The sequence below is a fragment of the Enoplosus armatus genome, chromosome 3 (genome assembly GCF_043641665.1).
Source record: "Enoplosus armatus isolate fEnoArm2 chromosome 3, fEnoArm2.hap1, whole genome shotgun sequence".
Classification (NCBI taxonomy): Eukaryota; Metazoa; Chordata; class Actinopteri; order Centrarchiformes; family Enoplosidae; genus Enoplosus; species Enoplosus armatus.
In genome coordinates, this window is record NC_092182.1 from 17,843,116 (window position 1) to 17,870,299 (window position 27,184).

At 40.1% G+C, this 27,184-nt stretch overlaps 1 protein-coding gene across 1 annotated transcript; it reads left to right on the forward strand.

The window, feature by feature from the left end:
• Nucleotides 1-3,392: 3,392 nt before the first annotated feature.
• Nucleotides 3,393-27,076, forward strand: LOC139282492 (protein phosphatase 1 regulatory subunit 1A-like). Its single transcript, XM_070902236.1, has 7 exons — nucleotides 3,393-3,473; nucleotides 14,391-14,451; nucleotides 21,108-21,145; nucleotides 21,304-21,367; nucleotides 22,964-23,146; nucleotides 25,309-25,437; nucleotides 26,997-27,076. Exons 1-7 carry the CDS (start codon nucleotides 3,393-3,395, stop codon nucleotides 27,074-27,076), a joined length of 636 nt encoding a protein of 211 aa, XP_070758337.1.
• The last annotated feature ends 108 nt before the right edge of the window (nucleotides 27,077-27,184 follow it).

Sequence of the window (27,184 nt, forward strand, 5' to 3'; positions counted from 1 at the left end):
AGTCTGTGTGTGCAGCAATTATAACAGACAGAGACAGAAAGAGAGACACACAGAGAGATAAGACAGACTGATAAAGACTGTTATTGCCATCTACTGTATGCAGTAACTTTACAACAAAAAAATAAGAACTGCACCTTTCAGATTCGTTGTCCTTCTGTGTGAATGGCTTGCTGACCTTTCCTCGACCCCCCCTTTGCTCCCATTTTTCCGTCATGGTCATTGTCTTGGAAGGCAGCCATCTTGAACAGTGGAGAGGGAGGTCTACTGTAAGCCATTACCGGCCACGGCCATGACACAGCACAATTTGTCACACGCGACAGGCTTTAATGGCTACAGGGTGAGTGAAGGATGTTGTTTAAAGAAAAAAATAGCACTGTCAATGTCACAGGGAACGCTGCAGGGGTGTGCTCTCCTGCAGCACTAACAAGTGCAAACCATGCTGCTGTGTTTTTATATCCATATAATAAAGAAAATCTATTATCTTGTCACAGTAATGAAAAAAATCAAACAGATTTCTTTTTCATTCACTTACAAGAGTACAGCTCAGGGTTGCAACTGGTGGCCAGAAGATATATAAAAGGGCTTTTAAAAAGATTTTATAGTGATATAGCTTCCGGTCATCAGTGGCAGAAATGATTGCACTGCACTCCAGTGGGTGAGTGGATAATAAATCTGGTGCCACCTCTGTTTTTACATGGTTTGTGACGACTTTAAAGGAAGAGACTTCTCTTGATTGGTTGCTAAGAAAATTGCTACCATTTGATGAGTTTGTATTTTCCACATTCTTCTTCAAGTTGCTCATTTTTTTGAGTCTCTGTGAGATGGTGATCGAGAACTGCGACGGTCCTGAATGAGGGTAGCAAGATTCAAGTTTCTGCTTATTGATTAACTTGTACAGTATGATCAATAAGTGTACGCAGTTTATAGTTAAGCAACTTGCAAATACACTGGTATGGTTCTTTAAGTGAGCAATGGAGAGGTTTGCTTTGAGGAAAATAACTGACCACCACAACCTCACATTATGCAGCACACTGTCATCTATTGAAAGAGATAATTGCCTGGATAAATGAAGGCGGCTGGTATTAAAGATGCATGTATGTGGGCGGTTTGGTTTGATGATTCCAACTAGTATTTAGGTCTGTTAGAGGCTTTTTATTGTTGTCTCTCTCTGACTTGCAATAACTTGTAAATAATTCAGCATAGAATAACACAGAAGAACATAGAAGATGGCTGCATGATATCTGATGAAAATCAAAACCACTGGCAGGGAGAGTAAAAACATGAAATACTAAAACACCATGCAGTATTTGATCGGTAATAAACAGGACCTTTACCAGTCTATAGGAGACTGTATGCATGGCTGTAAGCTTTTTTCTTTGAAGCGTACTCAACCAGAGACACAAACACTATGCTGGTATTAAGAGATAACACACACTGTGTAATTTTACTAGTTTTCCCCCTCAGTCACTGTAAGCATCAGAGGCTGTATAGGAGAATACGCAGCCAGCTGTTGTCAGCTCTCTCTCTCTCTCTCTCTCTCTCTCACACACACACTCTGACACAGAGCATGTGGTCTCTTGTTAACACACTTCTCTGCTTCATTGAAAGCTCTTATTATAATGTTAACTTTTTTTATTATCACTCACGCTCTTTCACTCTCAGCAACAAGAAAAAGAAAGTGTGTCTTTTCTCTGCAATTCTGGTAGAGCAGCATAATGGCAGAGTTATAAAAGAGAAAAAATTATTCTGACATTTTCATTTATTTATACATGAATATAGAGGGAGGGAGGTCTTCAAGTCAGAGGATTTACCTAGTGAGGGAAAATCTCTTCATCCAGCTGACTGCAGGTCTTTTCCATCCCATCCAGTCACAATAAAATGAGGAGTTATAGGCAAAATAAAAACTGCCACTCGACTTGAAAGACACAAATTTAGAGGCATCCCTGAGGCCTACTGGTCTGGGATGTGTGCCATATGGTCACAGTGCCCCTGGTTCAATTCCAGCTGGGGACCTTTGTTGTCCCTTGCTATTTCCTGTCTGTCTCAACCGTGAACTAGCATATAAAAGCAACATCCATATTGCTTATACAGTCATAGTGATCTAAATGTGATTGTCATCCTCCTAAGGAATCATCTCTAAAGCTACCAGTCAGCGTCTGGATGAAACTGTGAAAACATCTGTTCATCCATTTCCAAAATGAGCTCTCAGCTTTAGAATAAAATTATATCGAATTGAAATATAATTTTGAATGTGATTGCCAGTAAGAAATGTGAACTTTGGAATTCAAGTTAGCTTACAAAATGATAACGTTTCTGGGGATGTAATTGCCCAGCTTATTTTTTAACCCCCCCCCCTTACACACGCACAAAATGTACTGCAAATCAGGAACTAAACAGCAGTGATATGCTTCTTGGCTGGTGTCAGGTGTCAGGGCCCAGTAGACGTGTGATGTAGGGACACTCAGGCTCAGAGGCGATCAATAAAGATTGTGCTGGCCAGGCGGCAGCGAGGACAAGCTCAGATGACCATTTCACAGCTTTTTCTTCAGTTTGGGCTCAACAATATCAGTATGTGGCCTTCTTATTCATGAAATATACCTCAGTGGTCTGGGTAAAATAGCTGTTATTCATCAAAAAACATGCTAACAATGACTGTGTATCATTGTATTAAATATTGTTAGGGGTGTATGTACACATTACATAAGTGTGAGAGAGAGTCAGTGTGTATGTGCCTCATTCTTTGTGTTTGAAATACCACGTAGGTTATATTTAAGCACGTGTAGGAAGGTGATTTTAAAAATACAGGATCATGGTATTTTTAAAATCACCTTCCTACATCTTTCCAACCCACCCAATAGATAGAAAGAGAGAGAGAGAGAGTGTATGTCTTTGTCATCCTCTCTCTCTCCCGTCTGTGCAGGGGCTGCTGCAGAACAGCCCTGATCTCAGACGTCCAATACAGACGGAAAGAAACGTGACAAGAGGGTGGGACTTGCGTGAAAGGGAGCGAATGGGAGCGAAGGAGAGGTGTTTCTAGCCCAGAATGCCCTTGCCTCAACGCTGAGAGCCGGGAGAGACAGAGAGGAAGGAGAGTGAAGCCGGAGTAGAGAGACACCAGCAGGTGCTGAGGAGAGGAAAAAACAGGGTAAAATAGAAATAAGGTGCCAAAAAAAAGCTAGTTAATCAGGGCAAAGTGTGTTAAAAGATAAAAATAAAGAACAGAAACTACAAACTTAGTTTTTCCTAAGCTGGAGCCCACTTATTTTCTTCCTCAGCCACCCTCACTGAGCCCTTTACCCCCCTTTTCTCTTACGGATTCTCTTTCCTCGGATCATCCCCTCCTCCTCCTCCTCCTGTTCGCCCTGTCCTCCTCTTTGACAGACAGAGCCACGATGGAAACCGGGAGCCCCAGGAAGATACAGTTCACCGTCCCCCTACTGGACACCCACCTGGACCCAGAGGCAGCCGAACAGGTGAGGATGAGGGAGAGGGGAGCGGACGCAAGGGGGAGGAAGAGGAGGTGGTTTGGGTGATTCTGGACTTTCAGGCTTTTAAAGGTTGCTTGATGCATCAGTGACATGAGTGGAGTTATAGCAAGATTATTGTGGAAAAGATTTAATCATAGTTTATGATTGTCACTTGGCAAAAAAAACATTTATTCCAGTCATCAAAGCGGGCAGGTGCAGACGTAGCAGAGCAACTCAACTGGAATAAAAAGCGTAGTGTGCTGTGTCCAAAATGCTGACGACAAACACCTGCTCTTCAAGCAAATTTTCAGTTTATTACTTATTACTCCCCTGCACCTACTTAACAAGCTGATGTCTTTTGAATGCAGCGCTACAGTGATCATGATGATTTTAAGATTGATTTTTCTGCCTCCTCACACAGCGTAGCAGTTCTTAGAGACACAGCATCTCAGCAGTGTTTAAAAAAAGGGGGTGTTGCAGTGTATGGATGTGTCTCCAGGGGTTTGGTGTTGTTTTGGTTTCAGTGACTGGCTGCATGCACTGCACAGCAAGTTGCCTGGTATCACAAGATCAACTACAATCAAACTGCTATCAGCAATGTGATCATTTCATTTCATTTCTTCACATCAGTCTCAAAGATATCATTGGATTGTAGCTGCATGATCGGTGGCTCGGTCAGCAAATTATCACTAGAGGAAGTTTGAAAAGATGCAAGAAGTCTTTTAGTCACTTATTTTAGGGGATCTTACAAACTCAACATCACTTAAAGACATAAGAGGAAAGAATTCTTATTAGTGACCGAAGAAACACCAGTGGGTGCAATTCATGTGCCTGTAGAGAATGTAGTGAAAAGATGTGTCCCATTTTCTAGTTTTAATAAATATAACATGAACAGGACAGGTCATTAATAATGAATGAGCCTCGAGTAAAACCCGGCAAAGATTTATGAGTCTGACTGCACCACGTCTCTCTCTCTCTCTCTCTCTCTCTCTCTCTCTCTCTCTCTCTCTCTCTCTCTCTCTCTCTCTCTTTCTGCTGTTCAGTCTTTTCCCCTCTGTGACTGTAAAAATCAGATGGAAACGAGATGTCAGGAGGACGGCTTGGTTCAAGTGCATGTGTGTGAGTTTGACCTTGTGAGGACATTTTATTGGATGGTCTGGGAATACAGTGTAGTCAGGGTAAGGTTCAGGTTGAGTTAGAGCTGCAATGATCAACTATTATAACTTTGTAGGGCTCAAATGTTATGAACTGGATGTGGATCATCTCTAGTGGTGGAATTTAACTAATTACATTTACTCAAGTACTGTACTGAAGTACACATTTGAGGTAGTTCTTCTTTTCTTCATTTTATAGTTCTAGTACATTTCAGAAGGAAATGTTGTACTTTCTACTTAAAAGCTTCAGTTACTAGTTACTTTACAAATTAAAATTTATGCATACAAAACATGGAGTCGATTGACAGAAAATTAACTGGCAACTATTTTGATGAAAACTGTACTGTTGGTTGGACAAAACAAGCATTGTGAAGGTGTCACTTTGGGCTCTGGCGGCATAATCAGCAGATTAATGCATAATGAAAATAATTATTAGTTACAGTGCAATACAAACTTGGTAAAAAAATTAGCTCCACCTCAACCTACTTCAACAGTAAAATCCTGCTTTTAATGAACAGCAGTGTTATATAAGACAGATTATACAAAACCTGCAGACCTCTCATGTACAGAATGTCCTGTAACCATAAAACTCCATAATGTGCTTCTCTTTATAAAAGAGATGTGTAAAAGACCACCTGATGTATTTTCTGTCCCTCTGTCATGTCAGTCTGTGATAATGTAACTCTCAATGTAACATCACATTGCAGTACCTATATAAAGTGTTTGTTTTATGGATTGAATAAAAGAGGATTAAATGTGGCTTTTTCAACACTAATCAACAACGACAACAACCGAAAACTTAATTTGAATTTGAATTTCATTCAGTCTATTTTAGTTATTGTATATAATTTGGCCTTTTAATTGTACTTGTTTCTCACCTACCTCCTTTGTTTTTGTGATTTATGTTAAGTACTGTAGCTGCTGTACTGTAACACTGCAATTTCCCTTTAGGATTCCCTACAAGGGAAAACAAAGTATCATGTAATCCAGTGTTACTGTTTTTAATTTGAATTAAAAATTATGATGATAAGTATGATATAGTTTATTATATAGTGAGTGAGGGAGCCACTAATAACAGCCTCGCTGTTTGCTTTCTTTTACTTTGTATTAAATTACTGCTAATGCAACTGCAACATTTCCTACTGCTGCTGCTTCACATTAAAGCCATTCAACTGGCAAAACACAGGTTGGCTTTTATTGTGAAGCAGTCACAGGAAACGCTGTGTATTTGTCACCGAGGTTGGTGTTGACATGCTCAGGGCATGAAGCAAAAAATTATTTTGCACTGACTTTATTAAAACAACATGAGCTTGTTTGGCTGCACTTTAAACAGATACGCGTGTTGCTATTCTGGTGTATTAGTCTCAATGAGTGTTCGCTTCCCCCACAGTTCTGCGACCTGTACTATCAAATCACACTTGTTGTTACTATGGTAACCACAGGTCAACTGAAGGACTGAAATCTTCAGGATTATAACTTTAATGAAACTGCCAGCGGATGGGCATAAAGGTTAGATGGCGTCATTCAGGCCTGAATCTTATTAGTTTGTGCTAGCTAGTGTGGAGCTCATTATGTTGCTGTTTTGAACTAAGAATCTTCATCATGTGTGTAATTGGCCAAGTGATGTTAGAGACACTGTGTCTATGAAATTGGTGCCTGTGGTATGTTTATAAAAATGAATGTAGTGTGTGTTTGTCTTTGAGTTTCTCTGTGCATTCATGCTGTGCATTTGTCTCTCCTATTTCTACATATAGATACAGATGTAATTAAAGCTGCTCAGGTCTCCCTGTCTGTCTTGGTGACAGGGACTTTGTGTCCACTGTCACCTACTCTTTACCTACTCTTCCTAACCAACAGACAGATCTCCTTTGCTGTGTACAAGCAAAATTCAGTTTGCCTCTTCTGCAAAGACTCAAGAGAGTTCTTAGCTCTCAGCCTCAGTAAGCATTACCAAAGCTTGGCTGATTGCCATTGAGACTTTATTGCTGCTGGTTCTTAAGTACGTGGTTTTATGTGTGTGTGTGTGTGTGTGTGACAGAGAGAGGATGACCGAATCAGACAGACCTGCCAGCGAAACTGTCCGATATAAAGAAAAGGAAAACACACAAAGGGAATCTCTAAATGTAAAAAAAAAAGAGAAGAAAATGTGTATATGTGCTTGTCTTTGTGTTTGCAAGCACACTTATGAATGTCATGCCAGGGGGCTTCACCCATGGTTCAGTAATCTCTGTAACCTGACACCTCCCAGCATGGTGAATCAGCCTCCGTGGAGAACTGCACGTCAGTCAGAACAGCCTCCCTGAGGTCTGACCCTCACAACAACAGCACACACACTCATCCTCGCTTATCCACTCACAGATGCGGTGTGTGCCACCCTTATCATAACCTTACATTAGAGATCACTGTGTACTTACGAGCACAAACTGTACCTGATACAGTGTCAAGAGGTGTCAGTGGATGACGTAAAGATAGTAGTTTCCAGATTCTTTTTTCTTTTTTCTGCAATGATTTAGATACTCTTATTCGAAGTTGGTATTGTTAGTTTCTATGTTGTATTACAGTTTGACATTTTGGGAAACATACATTGAGATTGACAGCATTCTCATATTTGTCTGGTTATCTTAGCTTAGTTTAACATAAAGACGACAAGACTCCAGGAAGTCAGTGCGCCTGGCCAACAAATAGTCCATAGTTTTTGTATGGATTAAACGATTGAGATATAACGTGAAAACTTGTGAGCTGGAGAGATGCTGGTAGGCGGATATTGTTACCTTTAGACAGAGCCAGGCTAGCTGTTTAGCCCTGCTTCCAGTCTTCATGCTAAGCTAACCATCTCCTGGCTCCAGCTTTAGTGGTATTCTTCTCAACAAGAAAGTGAATAAGCATATGTCTCAAAATGTAAGACATAGTTTTCTCATTGTTTCCAGTCTTTGTGCCATGCTAAGCTAACTGGCTGCTAGCTGTAGCCTTAAATTTAATGGACATATATGAGAATAGTATCAACCTTCTCGTCTTACTCTCGACAACAAAGTGAATATGCATATTTTGCAAATTACGACCAGACTGAGGCAGTAGTCTGATTAGTGAACTAGTCATGTTAACAGCAGGTTATTTTCTCACATTAAGGTTGTAAATGGAGCATGTATAACACATTAATACAGCTGGCTTACCTCTAAATTGGTTTTGAGTGACAAGGTTGTTCACAGAAAAAAAATATACATGAATTCTTCTCCCACACCAACAGGCAGTTGATATTGAACTCGTTCACTACCTCTGTCATTTAGATGAGGAGCACTTGGTTGAGATGAAGGCAATATACTCCTTGTTGAGATGATGAATCGTGACATTTTGAGGCGATGTTCTTTTATTACAGACGTTTCAGGGCTGACAATGTCCTCCCTAATATTCCCTACGCTGTTATGTTGTCAGACCATCTTTGTCCTTCACTGAGAACATAACAATTACTCTGTATTGCCTCAGGGGGACCATTTCCCAAGAAGAACTTTCAAGTGCAGTAGATTATATTTATTATTACACCATGCATATCTCTTGCACATTAAGGCAATCAAGACCCGTTAAACTGAACATATATGGTTTTAACCAGGAGATTACTCATCCAGTGCATATCTAAGACCCATTTTACAAGGTTCGTTTTTTAAAACGAGCAAGCAAAACATTAAAAAGTCAACCAGCTATTGTTAGCTTAACACTTGCTTGTACAGGTTGCAGCAGTAACAGGCCTGAGCAGATAACTACCAAGCTGCATTCATTGAAAGCACAATGTTTAGCCCTCATTTCTCCTTAATTGTATTTTATGATGAACTGCTGCTATTTGCCTTTGTGATTCTCCGCAAAAATGAACATTTTCTTGGAGCAATTAAATTACAGCTTGTGTATTGCATCTAACCCCTGCTCCCCCGGGGCAGCTGATTGTGTGATATTCAATGAGAGAAAAGACGACAAGGAGGAATGTTACAGGGGGAAAGACAAAGGATTGATAGAAAATGAGAGGGAGGCAGAGGACTGAAGAAACTGAGATAAAAGAAAGTAGGTTTTCAGTGTCCTGTGAATACAGTAATTCCCTCTATTCAGAGCCAAATGAGACTACCATTGGAGAGAGCCTGTGTGGATTTATAATGGCTGAGCACTGATTTTAGCCTGAACAATACCAAGATCATTTTTCAAATGACAGGACGAAGGATGAGGAATCACATGGTCTGTGCATTGAATCTCTGACAGCTCAGTACTGCCTTGTCCCAACCAACAACAAGGCGTTGGGAAAGTTTTCTTTAAACTATATTTCTGCAGCAGTTTAGTAGGCGTGAATTCCCTTTTTGACAGGTGCAAACACAATGTTCTTGTGAAAGTGACATAGCAACTCAGATAGTGCAAGGATTACAAAACTATCACTGAATTTCAAGGCAAATCATTGTTAGGAGGTGAAGGCTTTATACCTCAGGATCCCAAAGCAGATTTTGAACTATAAACCCTTTCTTCTACCTCTGTCACCTCAATTAGTTCTGAGTTTGGCTATTTCACGATAAGAAAAGAGTTCCCAAGGTCAAATCTGTTTCAAGCAATAAAACTAAAACAATAGCTGTAGTTCACCCAAACATCTTAATTCACCTCCACTGAAATTTAAATGTGTTTATGTGAAAGGACAGTGGGCATACAATACATGGGCAAAATCCAACAAAATGCCAAATATCATCACTGAGACAACACCACATTAACCCTAATGATTCTGTGTGGGGTCCTGAAGATCCTGGACCCGCTGTAACAGCTCAAAAGACACATTTGACTTGCTTTATCAGTTTAATAGTCCATGGCCTTTCCTATGATGATTTTGAAATGATGCCATATTTCAGAAGTCCACTACGGAAGACGACACATTAGTTCTGTTTGGGGTCTCAGAGTCGCCAGCTGTAGAAATACAATGGATGTATCCTCTGTATCTGTATTGACAGTAGTTTTTACATAGTTTGATGATAAGAGGTCTACTAGGGAGTTACACCAAACATAAGTAACATCACTACGCAGGATAACAAACATTTCTTTGTTTACATTTTGGCAAACAAAAGGAATATAGAGAGTCAAAGTGAAACTAGAACATCTGTTCTGTTCCAGAAGTAAGAAAACTACGCTGATAACTAAGAATACAGATGTGTAACAGATTTTTTCTCAACAGTTTGTTCATATGTTTAGATAAGGACAGTAGCTTTTTGAAAAGCTATCCAATATTGTTGTGTATATAGCATTTTTGTTTTTTTTCAGCCTTTAACAAACAACATTTCCTTGACCTCCATGGGTAAACATCAGAAAGACAGATGAGAGAAAGCGAGTGGAACAGAGGCTAACCCAGATGTGGTGCCATGACTTTGGCTCTCTACATATGGCTCTGTATATGCATAACCTGTGTAACATATAAAAGAAAGAAAATATTTCCTTATTTGGTGTGACAACAATGTTTTATGGTAATTTCCATACTTTGTCGCCTTCATCCAATGTGCAAGCTCAGTTTGTGGCAAAGGGAAGGGTTGTCAGGGCTTACATATTGGGTTTTAATGAGGTCAGAAGAAAATAACAAATATTTGAAGGACAACACTTGGTTGATTTTGGAATTATGATTGCTTTTCTTTGCACATACAGCATTGGGGTCTGTGGGACCCTGAACAATTAGAAAGTAACTCCACTGTCAACAGAACACAAGGGTTAAATAGGAAAGAGTGACTCTGCTGTCTCTTGGCATGACCTATATTTTCCAGCCAAGGGTATTTTGCCCGCTGCCCCCACAAAAATATCAGACATGCACAGCTTTTCCTGCCCACCCATCACTTTTGAAGGCTGTTTTTGTCCGTTGTTGTGAAAAGTGACAAAGCTGCATTTTAAATGGACTGTGGGTTGAAAGGCAGCCATGGTGGTTTGAGGGGTGAGTCTGTCCAGTAAGCGGTGGTATTTGTGTGAGCGAAGGATCAGGGAGTTTGCTCTGCTGCCGGGTGAGGAGAATAACAATGACTCTGGGCATAATCAGTTCTACACAGCTACGGCTCGTTTTAACGTGGGCTGACGGGGGGTTGGATTTTCTGGAATGGCAACAAAACACACATACAAGACTAAAAGATTTATAGTATACGCAAGGGTACTAAATAAAGCCCCAAAGTCCTTCACAGAAACATATGGAACAAATGAAATAAAGATAGCATAAAACTGTACCTGACAAGAACATAACTGCAGCAGGAAAAATCAATGAAATGCCTTTTTAAAAAAACAGGACTTACAGTGTGATAGATATGGCTGACCTGACCCACAGAGGGAGACTGTTCAATAACCTGGAATCCATCTGTAGTCTTAAGCTTTGATTGTGATATAGCTAGACAGAAGTCCTTGCTCAAGGGACCAATAGTGCAACAGACAGAGTTGCATAGTGCTTTACAGATTATAAACTGACTTGGCTTTTTTGACGGAAAAGATTTCACCAAGGGATCACAAAGTGACCCCTTTCCTTTCTGAACTTTCAGACCCTCTATTTAAAGCTAAAGGGAAACCTGGTGTGTGTCGGCCATTTCTGAAGTCTGATCCTGGCCAGTGACTGAAGATTTCAGATTGTTGTGGTTTAATTGAAGAAAGTTTTGAATCCATTAGTCGTCGATTTCAGCAAGATGTTTATGCAAAATAACTACATTTGTAAGTTCACCATTTCTCAAAAACGCTCAAGGCTGTAAGTATTATCAGTGTAACAGTAACTTTGGTTCAAACCATAGATTGCATGGTTCAATTTAGCATGTTGCTTTCATGTATTGTAGGTTCATACTGTGTCTAAATAAGTTGGATGCAATTCACACCTGGCATCACAATGTAACTCAAAGGCAACTCCAGTGATTACTTGTGGTTGGATTTAGCTTCCCGAGTAAGATTTGAATTTATCTGTGGAAAAAATGTGACTTCTGCTGAGCAGAAAAATAAACATTTACACTCCAACATGCAGACAGAGAAGAGATGAGACAGTGATATCTATTTAGTACCTTATCTTGGTTGCTTGTCCTATGAATTTGACAAAAGGCAAATCAACTGTATGTGGAAGAATATGGTGGGGATGCAGTTGCATTTACATCACACACCATCAGCACCACATACTGCACATGCAGGAGCAAATGTAGCTTGAGCAATTGCATCTCACCATGCATCACCATCTTTTAACACTGCATGTTGAGCACACCTGGATTAATTTGCGGTTATGCACAAAGGGACTGCAATCCAGTGACACAAAACACAGTTTCCTGCAAAGAGAAATATACCTGCACCTGTGTTTGTGGCAGCCTAAACACAGACATTAGACAGATGCAGAAAGGAAAAAAAACAGCTAAATCACAAGCTCAAAGAGAAGGCAGCAGTGCCACAGGGAGGCAACTCTGAATAGTTGACATGCGTCTCTTGGAAAAGTAAAAAGCAGTAAAACATCTCTGCAAGCTTAATAAAGAAAAGAAAAGTCACTCAATGCCTCTTCTTATTCACACTGCCTTCCTGTACTCCATGGCTGTGAATTGAAAGGTAATAAAGAAGAAGCCTCTTCAAATCTGAATACTCAATTAGACTGTGTCACTGAGAGGCTACTGACTGCTCATTTGTCATTACTGCACATTATTTCTGCAGTTACATTTTTATTTCATGTCATTATAATGCGAAGCTAATCAATTTAGGTCTGACACCATGCAGAGCTCCCACCGCAGTTTATCAATGTCTTTATTGTGGCAAGGAGTCCTGAATAGAAGGAAAGCGGCAGACAGAGCAACAATCCAGTTGAAATGAGTGATGTGAAACATTTTGTGTTATTTTATTTCCTCACACATTTTTTTCAGCACAGCAAAGCCACAAAGTCAAACCTGCACCTTGGAAATTGTAATCCAAGGGCAACGATTCAGTTCCTGCTTCTGTCACTTTTTCAACTTTGAATGCACCTGCAATAAAAAGGAGCCCTATCTTTTTCCTTTCCACTGCAGACTCACCGCACAGCTCGAAACTTTGGAGCTCGATTTCTTTCTCAGACTTTGATCTGTGGTTTCTCATCTTGATGGAAAAGAGTTTAGCTGCCAGCTGATGTAAAATGTCTCATAAAATACCAAGTGAAGCTGCACTGTGTTGGCTGAGGTTAAGCTACACGGCTGACTGGAGTTGACTACACAGCTTTGTTAAGTGCACAAGCAGCATTAAGAAAAGATGCATGGTGGACTGGAGCTCACATGATTGCCAGCATTAGTCAGCAACCCTGTCAGCTGTGGAGTGCATTTATGTGTGTGTGTGAATAATTGACTGTCTATTTAAATTCCTATATCACAGCCTTTTAGGTTTATGGAGCGATAAAAATGAGAAAAGTAATCACCTGATCCTGGAGGTGACTGAAAATGAATCGCCCCTAAAAATCTTTGGTCAAGATGCAGAACTGATTTCATTTGATATTTGCAGAACCATGCGGTACATATTTCACTCTAAACCTAGCCATCAGCCGTCGGATAAAGAATTCATTTTAGATTATGGCTGAATGGAATAGACTCCAGTCCAGCAGGGTAACAAGTGGAAAGTAGGTCAGTTGTTATTTGGTCACCAAAGTGAACCACCATGTTTCCTATTGTAACAGGCAACAGTTAAAGTCAGTGTAAATGCAGTTGTGCTCAACGGTTGCACTTGTACTCAAAAGTTCTGGTGTGGAGTTGGACCAAAAGTATTTGTATTAGTTGCATATTTGTGGAAAATTGATGTTAATGGATGTCAAACTAATATTTTTGGATTAATTCGTATAGCCAACACAGGGCATGACATGCAGTGCTGTCTGGGAGTTTTTTTCTGTTGCAAACGTACAAAATAAATTAGAATTTACTGCTGTTGCTCACAGTTAAGAGGCTTTAAGAGACATTTATTGTTTCCCTATATTTATTTCACCTCCATTCTCCCTATTTCCATTAGAGTTAGGTTGACAGTCAAATTAACGAGTTTCTAGTATTTACTCATTTCCAGTTCCAGCATGCATCAGGCTCAATTGGCAATCTTGGCAACCTATTTTTGCCTGATCCAACTTGGACTCTTTGGCCTGTTAGCAGTTAAAAATAACAGATGCACTGTGACTCTAGTTTTTATGTCCACAGACAGATCTTTCTGAAAGCTATACTGCAGGTTTGGACTACGCAGCTCAGTGAAATGTGCATGTTCTTTCATGTATTATCCCAGAATGGTCCATAGCTGCCGCACTCCACTAGTCATGAGCCAAGAAGCAAGTAGGTGGTGGCAGGCTGCCCTGCTGATCTCACTGCTCAGCGCTGTGAGATCCAGCATTGCTCTCAACCAGCTCAGTCGTCTTCAAAGTGTAAGACAACCAAACCCAAAATATGGACCACACAGGCTGTGTTATGGGCTGCCAGCATCATGAGAGAAAGTGGATGATGAGTTGGCCGTGCGACTGGTGCTGAGAGAGTCCCTGATTGGCTGAGTAATAAGAATATGCAGATTTCAGTGCACTGCTTAGCATTTTGATTGGTTGAGCCAATATAACCCATTAGAGGTCAAAGCCTGTGTGAAATTACGTCCTGGAAGTGCTTGAGATTTATCAGTCAATATTTCATTATGTCCCTTCAAACTTAAGAGCAGCTGTTAAAGCAAAGGTTTTGAGATTATTTTTAGCTTCAAAAAGCTTCATAACGTGCTTTACTGTCACACCAGCAAACATTTGTAATGGATGTTTTTTTTCTCACTTTAAACTGAAATTGTTCTACTTTTTCAGATCAGAAGACGTAGACCCACACCCGCCACTTTAGTGGCATCCAGTGATCAATCATCACCTGGTAAGGCACTTACTGCAAACACACACACACAAACAGACTATTTTTTTATCACTTGTGTAGACATTGTATTGACATACATTCATTATCTCGAGTCTCACCTGAAACCTCATAGATTATTCTGTTTTATTAAAGCTGAGGACATGGTGACATTTGATCACACACAACAAGTCACCATAGCCACAATATGCTTCACAATATTCCAGACATTTCTATTTCTTATGTTGGTTGCTATGATGTAGCATCTCGACTCTATTATGCAGCAAATGAATCTTCCTGCTGCATTAGAGCAACACAAACAGCCATGTGTGTGTGTCCTCTCAAGGGATCTTAACGATCAAACACATCAGCGCTCCTCTGGAGAGTTTTCTTGTTCTTTGAGTCATCCATTGGCTCCCTGCCTCTGCTGTACTCTGGTGTGTAATGTGACCCACTACAGAATTAAAAGATGATCAGCTGGGAATATGGGGCGGCAAGAGTACTTTCCTCCAGGTGAGAAAACAGAGGGTGGTGTTCTCTGTTTTGTATGAATAAATAAGAGTTGATGAGTCATTGAGGATAACAGCAGAGACTGCCGTTGTTAAATTGTTTAAATCACAGCATTTTATCACTGAGAGTTGACGTGTTTTTATCGGTAAAACAATTGTCTTTCTAATTGAGTCTGATTGTGTTTTTGCTTCTGATCTGTTGGCGTACTGTGTGCGCGTGATTACATGTACATGTGTTTGATTCAGTAATTGGACGCTGAGCATGTGGAGTGTCTCAGAGTCAACCTTGATCTCAGAATGAAAAGGAGGAGGAGAGGACCCTCAACAATCCTCCTGCTTAGTAGATCAGAGGCAAGAAGAGAGAAGAGAGAAAGAACAAACTTAAGAGGGAATCAAGTGGAGACATCATTTGTGAAGTGAAGGAATGGGAATGTGGAAAAAAAAACAATTACAAACTGAAATAAAGCATACAAGATTACAGGAAATATTATGGTGTCATGGAGTTTGGAGTTTTTAACACAAAGAGAAAACTTTTTGAACTGAAATCAGATTTCAGAGATTACATTTTTGATGTAAGTTAATGGTCCATAGTAGAACAGTGAGGAAGAGGTTGAAGATGCCTTCGAATAAAAGCAGTGCCTGCAATGTTTTTGGAAGAATGTCATGAGAGAGTCTTTAAATAAGTTGCAGAACTCCTCTAAAATAAACAATGCTTAACGTTTACGCTAGGTTTCATTTCAAATGTATGACCTATTTTATTGTTCTTGTTTGGTGCATCACTTGTGATTGGCCTTTTATTACTAGGGTCTCCTAGAAATTCTGTTTATATGATGCTAATTATCTTTCCCAATTACCTTCTGATGGAAAACGTAACGGCATGCATTATGCTCACATGCAACATTCTTAGCCATGCTAGTGGCGCTGCTTTATGGATATCAATGTCAATCAGTCGGTCTGTTGGTCGGTCTCTTTGGTCCAGACTGAAATTAACTCAACATTGGATGGATTGCTATGAAATTTGGTCCAGACATTCATGGTGCTGAGAGGATGAATACTGATGACTTTCATGATTCCCTGACTTTTCATCTAATGCCACCAGCAGGTCAAAGTTTTAAGTTACCTAGTAGTTATCTATCTCAACATCTGCTGGATGGATTGGCACAAATGTTGGTATGAGTTCAGTGCTACTTAGCAAATGTTAACATGCTACCATCCTGAACTAAGATGGTGAACATGGTAAACATTATATCTGCTTAACGTCAGCATGTTAGTATTGTCACTGTTAGCATGCTGACAATAGCATTTAGCTCAAACCACTGCTGTGCCTAAGTACAGCCGCACAGAGCCACTAGCGTGGCTGCAAACTGTCAGCCTCATTTAATTTAGTGACTAGACAGGATCCTGAGATACACTAATGTCTCACACTGGGCTGCATCTCACCATGTGTGTGTATGTGTGTGTGTGTGTGTGTGTGTGTCAAAATTAGAAATTGTGAAAGACAACCATGCCATGGAAAGACTCTATGGAAAAAAAAAAAAAAGACTTAGACAGAGGGATTGACGTAGACTAGCAGAGGCAAAGACAGACATCAAATCAGACACGGAGACACAATCAGAGACAGTTGCAGCTTGTGTGTGTGTGAGAACGACTGATGTGCCAGAAAGGAGGAGGGGGATGGGGAGGAATAGATATGATGATGAGGGAGAGGAGTTGTGCTGGTGCAGTAATGGTGTGCCCCACATCAGACAGAGCCCTGCATTATTTAATGCTCGGCAGATTGCTCTGCCCTTTGCACTGTGAACTCCAATAGCACATCAGAGGAACAGCCACAGATGTACAGACAACAGAGATACAGGCTGTGGGGTAAATAATGAGGAAGCAGAAATTTGGGAGGATTCATGTCTTTACTGATTCCTGGAGAGAGACAACTTGAGTGAGATAAAATAAAGTTGAACAAAAATATAATATTTAGATTCATTCCAGCCCATAAAACTTAAAATAATTACTTCTTTATTAACTTGTATTTTGGTATTTTGTGTTTCCTGGTGAGCTGCTTGCATTTGGTTGCCATTGTGAAAATCTCTACAGCAGTGTGTCGCTATAGGTCCTTTAAATGGGGGAGGAAATAACCACATGCCCACAAAAAGTAATCACGTTATGTAGTACCCTTTAAGTGAGATACTTCATCTCTACAAGCATCAGCTGCTGCTGGTTTGTGTGTGTGTGTGTGTGTGTGTGTGTGTGTGTGTGTGTGCTGCCACTTGAAACGCAAATGTATGAAACCCTGGGCATGTAAAGAAATTGCACAAAAATACAAGATGAATTGATTAATCTTTGTATCTAGACCATAATGAATATTACACTTACAAGCACGCACATTTCTTCCTCTGTCAGCAAAAATAAGGACTGGTGCATGCTGGGTATTGACCACAACTAAAATTGGAGAGAAACAAAACAGGCCAGGAAATCAATTTTTATACATTATCACTCTTGAATTGATTCAGAGGTTACAAGGATGAAAATAGTGTTTCATTTTTAATCTAGATGTTGTCCAGCCTTGTCTCATCTGATTGCTATACTTTTTCCTTTATTAAATAGAAGACAGTGAGGCTGGAAATGAGGGGAGGGAATAGTGAACTAAAGCACAACAAAGTGCAGATTCAAACCAGGGTTGTTACCATTACTGCTGCTTCTTTTACTATTGTAAAATATTGTAGAACTACAGGCCTTTTTTTATGCTTTTAGTTTTTATGCAATTAAAAGTCTCCTTATGAAAATCTGATCTTGACAAAGCTGCGCTGTTTTACAGCCAGAAGGCTCTCAGTTCAATCCTGACTGCAGGAAACTTTAATCTTAGTTGACAAAGATGATCCTGACAACAGTGTTCTGGTGACTGAAGTTGGTTGATGTCACACAATGTCCTTAATACTGTTGTTTTTCCCCTTCTTTTTTTTTTGCTTTTGTTTTTGGTTTTACAAACATCAATTTCTGTCTCAGGCGTTAGCTCACTTGGTACTGTGTGCACCTTATTGATCGAGCTTTGTAAATTCACAAGATATTCCCCCGTGCTCATGAGCTATAATCTAAATCTGTATGCAGCTTTTCTACTGTCAGTATGCGCTCATCAAGCAACAGAGGCAGCTGCCAGCTCTCACATGCGTCTTCTTCTGGAACAGATTGTAACATCATTAGCATGTTTAAGTCTTTACTCTTGTTGAAGAGATTACATCTGTTTGAATACAGTTCAAGGTTGGTTTGTTAAAACTCGAATAAGTGGGAGGTGAGAAGGAAGATGTCTTCTTTTAAATTAAAATAAGGGAGAAACATGTTACAGCCATCTCTTTTCCTCCCCCACTTTCTTTGCCCTTTGCATAGCAACAGTAAACAAAAGCAAAAAGAACAAAGATGAAACAACCCTTTTAGATGCATGACGGACTGTGTGTGGATTTATATTTCTTTTAACTCACGGTGCAATAGTTTTCTTGATTTTCCTTCATCAGATGCAGTGTACAGAAACTCTGAATCGACACAGGCTACAGTTGGCATCTAAATTAGAGTGGCTTGGCTGAATACAGTGGATTCAGAAGACTCGTCTCTGTTCTCGTCTGGCTTTGTGTCAGACAGCCAGTCAGCTGGGACTTGCAGTGATAGACCCATCACTGCCAGAAAAGCTTTTTTTCATTTGCCTTTTCGAGCATTCTGCAGCACAGATGGGCTCGATATACAGACAAATCTGAATATCAGTCGTGTGAAAGCCATATTTTATGTTTCTTGACCCAAATTATATTTCAACCATGTCTACTACTTTGACTACTACCACTGCTAACAATAATAACAGCGTTATTTCTTTCAAATTCAAGCACAGCTGTTCACTCGTCTTCAGCTGCAGTACACTGTTCCTGTGCACCAGTTTTAAATATTAAATGAAAACCTGAGGAGACACCTGATCAATTTGAAGCCCCAGTTTCGTTCCATCTTTGGTACACAAACATGTCTAATTATCATCTCTGAAACTGCAGAATTCTACAGCAACAGCAAGTTTGTCTTTTCATGGTCAAGACACCTTCATCTTCTTTAATTACAGTCTCTAATTTGACTCTCTGACATGTGTATGCCAGCGCACATACACACAAGAAGTAATTTGTCATGTATACAGAGTGAGATGGGATGCCAAACTATTGTTACTATTATACTATTAAAAACTATATAATAGTTTGTTTATTACCGTTCTTATATATATTTCATATCTGAAATGTACTACACATTCTTGTTCATCCTCAAGATTGTTTCACTTTTCACCCTTTTATTGAAATACGTTTACTTTTTTACATTTACATTTTCCTTTAAGATGATTTGCCTTCTCCTTTTACAAACATATTGACTTTTCTATTGCTGCACAAAATGTTTCAAATTACAGATTACATTTTGCACTGGTGGGATGAAACTCATCAATTTCAGACTGATATAGTTTGTCTGTCAAATACTAGTTCATAAATCTTAAACTGAATCTTAAGCAACTTGAAGGACAGGCCAAGACTGGCCCATTTCCTGGGATTGATTTGAAACAAAATCCATAATGGTTGTATGAACCTTCTCAAACTCGTGGGAGATGCTAAAAATAAGAATCAGTTTCAAGCATCTCAGTAAACACGCACATCGTAAAGATGAATCCTTCCTGAAATGAAATTGAATGTAATGGTGTCTGGTTTTTATACACCACTGAGTTCATGTTTGGTGCACAGAGAAAGAGAGAGATGAATAAAGAAACAAGCACATCACTGGCATTTTGAACAGCCTAGCTCATACTTTTAAGTAGGAATAATATATGCACATGCTCACACACACACACACACACACACACACACACACACACACACACACAGTGCCTTCCTCGTGCCTAGGGATGCATAGGTTGCCAAGCAACAAGGTGGTGTCCTAGAAAAAAGTTCCAAGGCTGGAAACGCAGAGTTGGATGTGGGTTCAACACACTCACTATTGATCACAGTTAATGGTTTCACTGTACAGTCAACTGATTGTTTTCTATTTCAGTCGTTCACGTAGTGACCACAGAGTCGAGTTTCACATATCGACAACAGATGATAAAGCTTTTCTTTATCCACTGAGAGTCACATGAGCTATATCATGTGTAGTATCATGTTGGAGTTCCCTTGTTCTCGTAAGCAAATATAACCTCTACAGTTATGTATGCACACACTGTAGCTGCTTTTACTGATGTAATATACACTCAGTTGTCAGTTTATTAGGTACACAGAGTTGAAACTAATGCAGCGTAAAACAAAAGGTTGGTGATAAATCCTGTCTTCATGAATGATGTTCAGTTTTTGTTGAAATTGATTTAGAGAGGTGTTGGATGTATGATCATTTTGTAGTTTGTGGTGCTGTTGAACAGTAGTGCATTATACAGAGAGGTGTTTCTGTTGCAGTATGTAGTCTACCCTCACTACATCTATCTATAAAACACTTGTCAGAATAACACAGTTCAACACCAGCACCACAATCTACATCCTCCAAAATGACCATACAGTGGAATCAACACCTCTGTAAAACAGTTTCAACAAAAACTGAACATTATAGCATTCATGAAGGGAGGATTTATTACAGAACTGCTATTAGACTGCATTAGTTTTAGCTACATGTACCAAATAAACTGGCAACAGAGTACAAATCAACTCAGCTCCAGACTACTCTTCAGTGTGCGACACGCTTATGAACCTTCAGGGGTTTTACTGTTTATCTATCATCAGCAGTTGGCGTGGGTCTATTAGGAAGAGGATGAGAGTGGATTAGCATCCCCCTTTGTTAGCAAAAAAATCATCCAGAGAGTCTGTTTTTATTCCTAGATGAGAGCGGGCAACAATGATAATAATTCCACCCACCATGCTTGATAAAAACAGAGGGAACACTTACTGCATTGGCTTGTAGTGTGTCAGATAACCATCTGGCTGGAGGTCACCTTATATCCACTCTGCTCTGCAGTCTGGAGTCACAGCTCCAGCTACAGTACACTGATATACTGAACGACTGTGCTATTATGAGCAGAATCAAGACTGCACAATATGTTGGGCCCGTTCCTTATGTATTTGCTTTAGATCCCTTATTTTCATTCTTTTATTGTGTAATGTACTTAACTGATTATTTTCTGTCTCGCAGAAATAGATGAAGATCGTCTCCCAAACCAGTTGTACAAGGTAATTTAATGTGTGCTCTATGAAAGTCAGTTTTATTGAAATAACATTACAGAAATAGAATTAGGTGAATTCTGTTTTCCCTTTATTCTAAATTAGCTTCATCTCTATTAATCTTGGTGCTCTCTGCCCAGCTGACATGTGATGTTGATGTTTTACAGGCAGCCTTGTTGAACTCCCCTCGACAACGGCGAAAAGGGCAAAAAGGAACACCTACAATGAAAGGTAGAGTCAGTTATCAGTCTTGTCATTGACCTGTGTGTGATGCTGGCATTTTATGTGTTTTATGTTTATGTAACATTGGCATTTCAGTCTGTTTAGCAGGTTAATTTAACATATACTTAAATCAATGAACTCCACTTGCTATAAATGTATTGCGATACTTTGTAAAATTACAATATACTCCAATTAGAAACCACAAAGCTTCTTTCAGCCTGACTGTACAAAGGCTGCACCTTCAGTAAGGCCCTGTCTTGTCATTTTTACACTCACGTACAAGAACCCTCTTATAAACTCTTTCATGGCTCTCATGACTGAGGTCTGGACAAGATGAAAAGGTGAAGTACGGGGTGGAGATGTTGTAGGCAGCTGTTGTCACAGATCCGTCACATTCGAAGGTGTAGTGGGCACACGTGTTCAGAAAACGGTGAATTTTGTTCCTTCTCTTACATTTGATCTTTTCACAGCCGGTATAGAAAAGAGAAATTATTACAGAAACCAAAACCTGTTGTTTCAATGCACATATGGGGATGTAAATACTGTTTTAAGACAAACGTTTTAAGGCTACTAGTATGCCCAATAGGATCAGAGGTAACTTACTCTGTGAAGTCACTACACTAATGATGGAAGTTTGTTCTACCTTGAGTTTGCTATTTCAACCTCGGAGCCAATCAGTGCAGCACTTGCCACAGCAAGGACTCATTATCCCAAATTTTCTGACCAGAATTTCTTCTTTCAGAATTTTTTGAGCCAGAAATTGGGTCTATGTGAGATTAGTGCACTTGGGGTCTTGCACCACTTACAGAAAGCCTGAAGAACAAATGTATAAAAAGCACTGACGGAGAAACACCTTCTGTAGGCTGTTTTTGTCACTGCGTTGCAGTGCAAATCTTATTTTAAGTGTCGATTCTCAATTACATACAAACACAGAATGATTTTATGCAGAGAAAACAGATCATGATTTCCAATAAAGGAGTAACAATGAGAGGATAAGTGAAATGTGGTGCTCTGGGATGTTTATTCTTCAATTAGTTTCACAGCAAAACAGCTCCAAGTGTGATGAGTCACTTCTTTGAGAAAACCCAGGCGATAATCAGGGTGCTTTACTTTCCTACTACAAGGAGATTAAGAGCAATAAAACCATGGATGAAGGAGGTTGAAGAAGGCGATTAAACTAATCATCTCCCAACTCTGATGCATCTTCACCTGCCCCCTCACTCCAAACACTGCTGGGTCTTCATTTAATCTAAAAATGCTTAACCTACAATATTCTTTTGAAGTGCTGGTTCTTTTTGAATCTCCACCTTCACTGACTCTCCTTCCCTCCATCTGTCTTTCCTGTGTACTGTTCATACCCCGTCTTTTCTCCCATTGGTTCCCTTCATCTCATACCACTTTCTTTTCTTGCTTGTCCTCCTTCTCCCTTCTACATTTCCCCAATGATTTTGTGCTTTTTACTTTGCACTATTTCTTCCAATCCACTCTTTTCCCCTCTCATCTTCCCTCTCCTTCCCCTGTTAACTCTTTCCTCTTGACCGACTTCTACCTTCCCTCCCTTTTCATCTTCTCCTCCCTGCTTCTCTTTCACCCCCTTCCTCCCAGAGCTGCAGTTCCTGGTGGATCACCACCTGTACAGGCAGCAGCAAGGAGCTGGGGATGAGTGCTCCTCAGAGAGCTGCCTGTCGGACCGTCCCAGCCCCGACTCTGTTCCCGCCGGGGAGGAGCTCCCACACGACGATGAGGCCACTGCAGAGGCCTTTGAGAAACTGCGCTGCCAAATGGAAGGTGTGTATGGAGACTGTTTTATTTGCAACTGCCCATTCAGCAACACAAACCTCCTTGAAAAACCACTTTTGACACAAAAAGGTGTAAAATGAGAGCCTGTATGGAGTTGTATGAAGTTTCCATGTTTATGTTTATGTTCATGTGTTTTTCCTCTAAACATGATCATAAGTATGAGGTAGAGTTGGTGTTTGTCTATCTGGACTTGAAACTTGCCAAATTACATTTCAGTACGGGTGGAAGAAGTATTCTGTACTAATACAACAATGTGAAAATACTGCATTACAAGTAAAAGTTCTGTATTCAAAAACCTACTCAAGTAAAAGTATTTTCAGCACAATATACATAAAATCTCAAAAGTAAAAGCACCCAAAAGGTGGAGCTCCTGTAGTTGTAACTACTTTAAATACAGTTAGGTAGTTTAGTCCACTGGTTCTCAACGTAGAGGTCTGACCACCTCCAAAGGGTCACAAGATGAATCTGTTTGGTCATGAGATGATTCATCGGGCAGGAAAGAAGTTCTGCTACATTCAGTTGTTTGGTTTTTTTGTAAGAAGTCCGAAGGTTGAGCCACTGATTTAATCTTTAACAATGCATTGTATCTTATAAGTATCAGTATCAGCTGCTTTATTTGTAAATTCTTCATCTGAAAAGTGACTTGGAACTTTAGCTGTAAGATACATAAAGTAAAAGTAACATGTAAAACATTGCCCTTTAAAGGCCGTGAATGAGTGTATGAAGAGGGAGTCTGTCAAATGTGTAGGGAAAGAATGAAAAGACGGACACAAGAGGGTATGAGGACGCTGGAGTGAAGGAAGGACATGCGACAGATAAGGAGGTCACTGCTGTGGCCTCTGAGGAATGGATGGTGTGGTACCATGAGAAGAGAGCAGATGGAGGGACAGGAAGAGAGGGAGAAGATGCTGAGGAATAATATTAAGGGAGGGATGAAGCCAAATACAGCTTATTAACATGAGGGGGTTGGTGTCAAGACGGTAGGAAGCATGAAAATGTCTGGAAGGGATTTATGTAAATGCATGATAGGGTCATGGAGAAAGAGGAGAATTAAAAGAAGTGAAACACAGGGATTGGGGGAAAGGGGGCATTGGAAAAGAGTACTTTAAATGAATAGTTTTAAATTTTGGGAAATAGATCCCCCTAGATAAAGAAGATTGATACCACTCTCACATCTGTACGATAAATACTGTGTCGAGCTTGAGCCAGCAGCCAATTAGCTTAGCTTAGCATGAAGATGGCTTATTTAGTTACCTCTGGACAGGGCCAGGCTAGCTGTTTCCCCCTGTTTCCAGTCTTTATGCTAAGCTAGGGCTGTAACTTCATATTTAGCATACAGACATTAGAGCGGTATCGACCTTCTCTTCTAACTCTCCGTGAGAAAAGTGAATAATTAAACTTTTCCTTTCATGAAAACACACGTACATGGTTCAAAGCGCCACCTTGGCAGATAGCGTCTCCTTCATGTGCCAAATACTTCACATCTGATGAGAAAAAAGCAGATGAAAGGTCAGCTTTTCAGCTCAGGCCATGTAATTCACTTTAATGGCAGGTGAGTAGATGGTCACAGAGTGCAGCACATACTGTACACACATTCAGTAATTGCTCAGCACTAATGCATCATGAGTGGACAGGCCTGCTTTTCTGAGGTGCAAAAATTTAATTTGGGAAATGCTGTTATCTATTTTCATGTTCATTCACTGGGACACGCAAGTTTTTTTTCAAAAGCTTGAAAAAAAAAAAAAACGTACTCCAATGTAACAAGGTGACCATGTTTTTTATGGATTGCTTGTGTGTTATGGATTAGCTGCAAATTAAGTTCTCACTCAAGATAAAGGGAGCAAAGAGGAAACTGGGGGAACAAATCAATGACCATTAACACGAGTCTAGTCGAGGGTGGCTTCGCTTAAAGATCAGCCTTTTGAATTCACTCAGCATGACTAAATAACATGCATCTGTAAATGTCAGGTGGCATTGATTGATTGATTGATGAGATGAGATGAGACATATTTTAACAGAAAAGGTAGGAGCATTTGCATCCACAATGCTGTTTGATGGAGAAGGTATTTGTTTCTTCAGCCTGGTTAATTGTATCTGTCGCTTTTCTTCGCCCTCATCTCGTCCTCCGTTTGCCCCTCTGCGCCCTGCAGAGTTCTCCAGGGAGAGTCTATTAGAAGCTGCAGGTGGACTCGAGTGCCCCCTCTCCAAGGAGAAAGAGGATTGTTCCAGCGTTGCTAATGTAGCAGATCCCTCATCGCAACAAAACAACGCACAAGCAGGTACATGAGTGTCAAAAGAGTCACGATTACACAGGAATCCTTTCCCCTCAGGGGACTCTTCATCATCCGTTCACTGGGCAGGGTTTATTTAGATATGTTAAACAGTTCAACAGGCTTGGCTTGGTGTCATGTAATCACGGCTTGTCAGCAAACATCTGTGAAGTGGCTTTGATCCACACTTCATAGAGCGCCGCTGTGGCTGAAATACCCTGGGAGGCAGCAACATACGGAAGTGGAAAAATGTGTTTGGTGGTCCGATGGGATTGAGCTGATACTGAGGTTCTGTCAGTACTGTAGATTCTGTTTGTTTCTTAATTTATTTCTACAATTGATCTTTTGGATCTGTTAATCGAGAATATTCAGTTTGTTGCAACAGATTACTGGTCAATACTTACTATAAACCTTCCTTATGAATTATGATATGTCTTACTGTGTGTCCAGACAGAACACAAGGCTAATTCTAGAGGCAATGGAAACATGAAATGGGATGAATATTCACTTGGAGCGAATCACTTTAGATTTGTCCTTTATTGTCGTATTTCCAATGAGTTTGTTTTACTTTTCCAAAATGACTTCAGAGAGAGAGAATCAGGACTAACAACTGTTAATGGGCCTGGCTGGAGTTGCAGGGGTCTAAGTTTGACCAAATCAGATAAAAAAGCAGGACAGAGCCACTAAACTCTGATATAGTAGCATTCAGGACCAGTTTTTACTAATGTAACGTGTATCTGCACAAAATTATTTAGTTAGTTAATGATGTGCTCCTTTGCCTTGGCAGTAACCGATAGTAGTAAGCTACTTAGCCGGACACGCCAACGCTTTCAGAAAAAACACACAGTTTAATCCGTTTCTTACACTTCAGCTCTTGTATTTCTGGTGGTGGACAGGGGAAAAAAAAAAAAGACACCACCCTCTTAAAACACCACGTATCACTCTTATTCGAGCCTCATGCAAACCACTTGGCATGTTAAGAAATTTAAAGCTTGACAGGCCTGCCGTGCCTAGTGACGGTTGCTAAGCTACGAGGAGACAATCACTATTTGGTTGAGGTGTTTAACAGACGGTCAATTCTTCATAATTGATGAAAATGTATAAGGTGTTATGAATTTAATCGTGCTACAGATGTCAAGCGAACAAGCCCGAGGCTCAGACTGTGTAGCTTCTGTGTAGCAGCACAAAAAAGCCTTGTTAAAAGATTACTTCTACCCTCATGTCTCATATGATACCAGAAAATACAAAAAAGCAAAATGTGAGTGAATTTAAGAACTTCTACCCGACTTCCTGTCTAACTCACTCATACTGCAGAGCCACATGAATAAATGTATATGGTGACCTTTTGTTTCTGTGTAGAAATGTAACACAAAGCAACAGAAAAAGAAAAGTTTAATTTCGTCTTCATTTGGAGAAACAACATCTCTACGTTGGATTAATAAAAAGTGTTACCAAATGTTTATTTATTGTTTAGCTGCACAAGTCCATTAAAATCCCCAGAGTCAGCCTCCTCTCTCTCTCTCTCTTATGGCCTCTCAGTCTTTTATGTTTTTGTCTATAATTTGCAGACACAAAAGCAGCAGCATCCAGTGCGAGTCAGCCGGCAGAGGAGAAGACAAAGAAATGCAGCCTGGAGAAAGAGAAATAGAGCGGTCTGCTGCACAACACAACGCTGCTCAGTCTGCTCAGCCAGCCCAACACAGTGACAGAAGATTGTGTCTGCAGATCCACTTTTTAGATACATCAGGGCATCTAT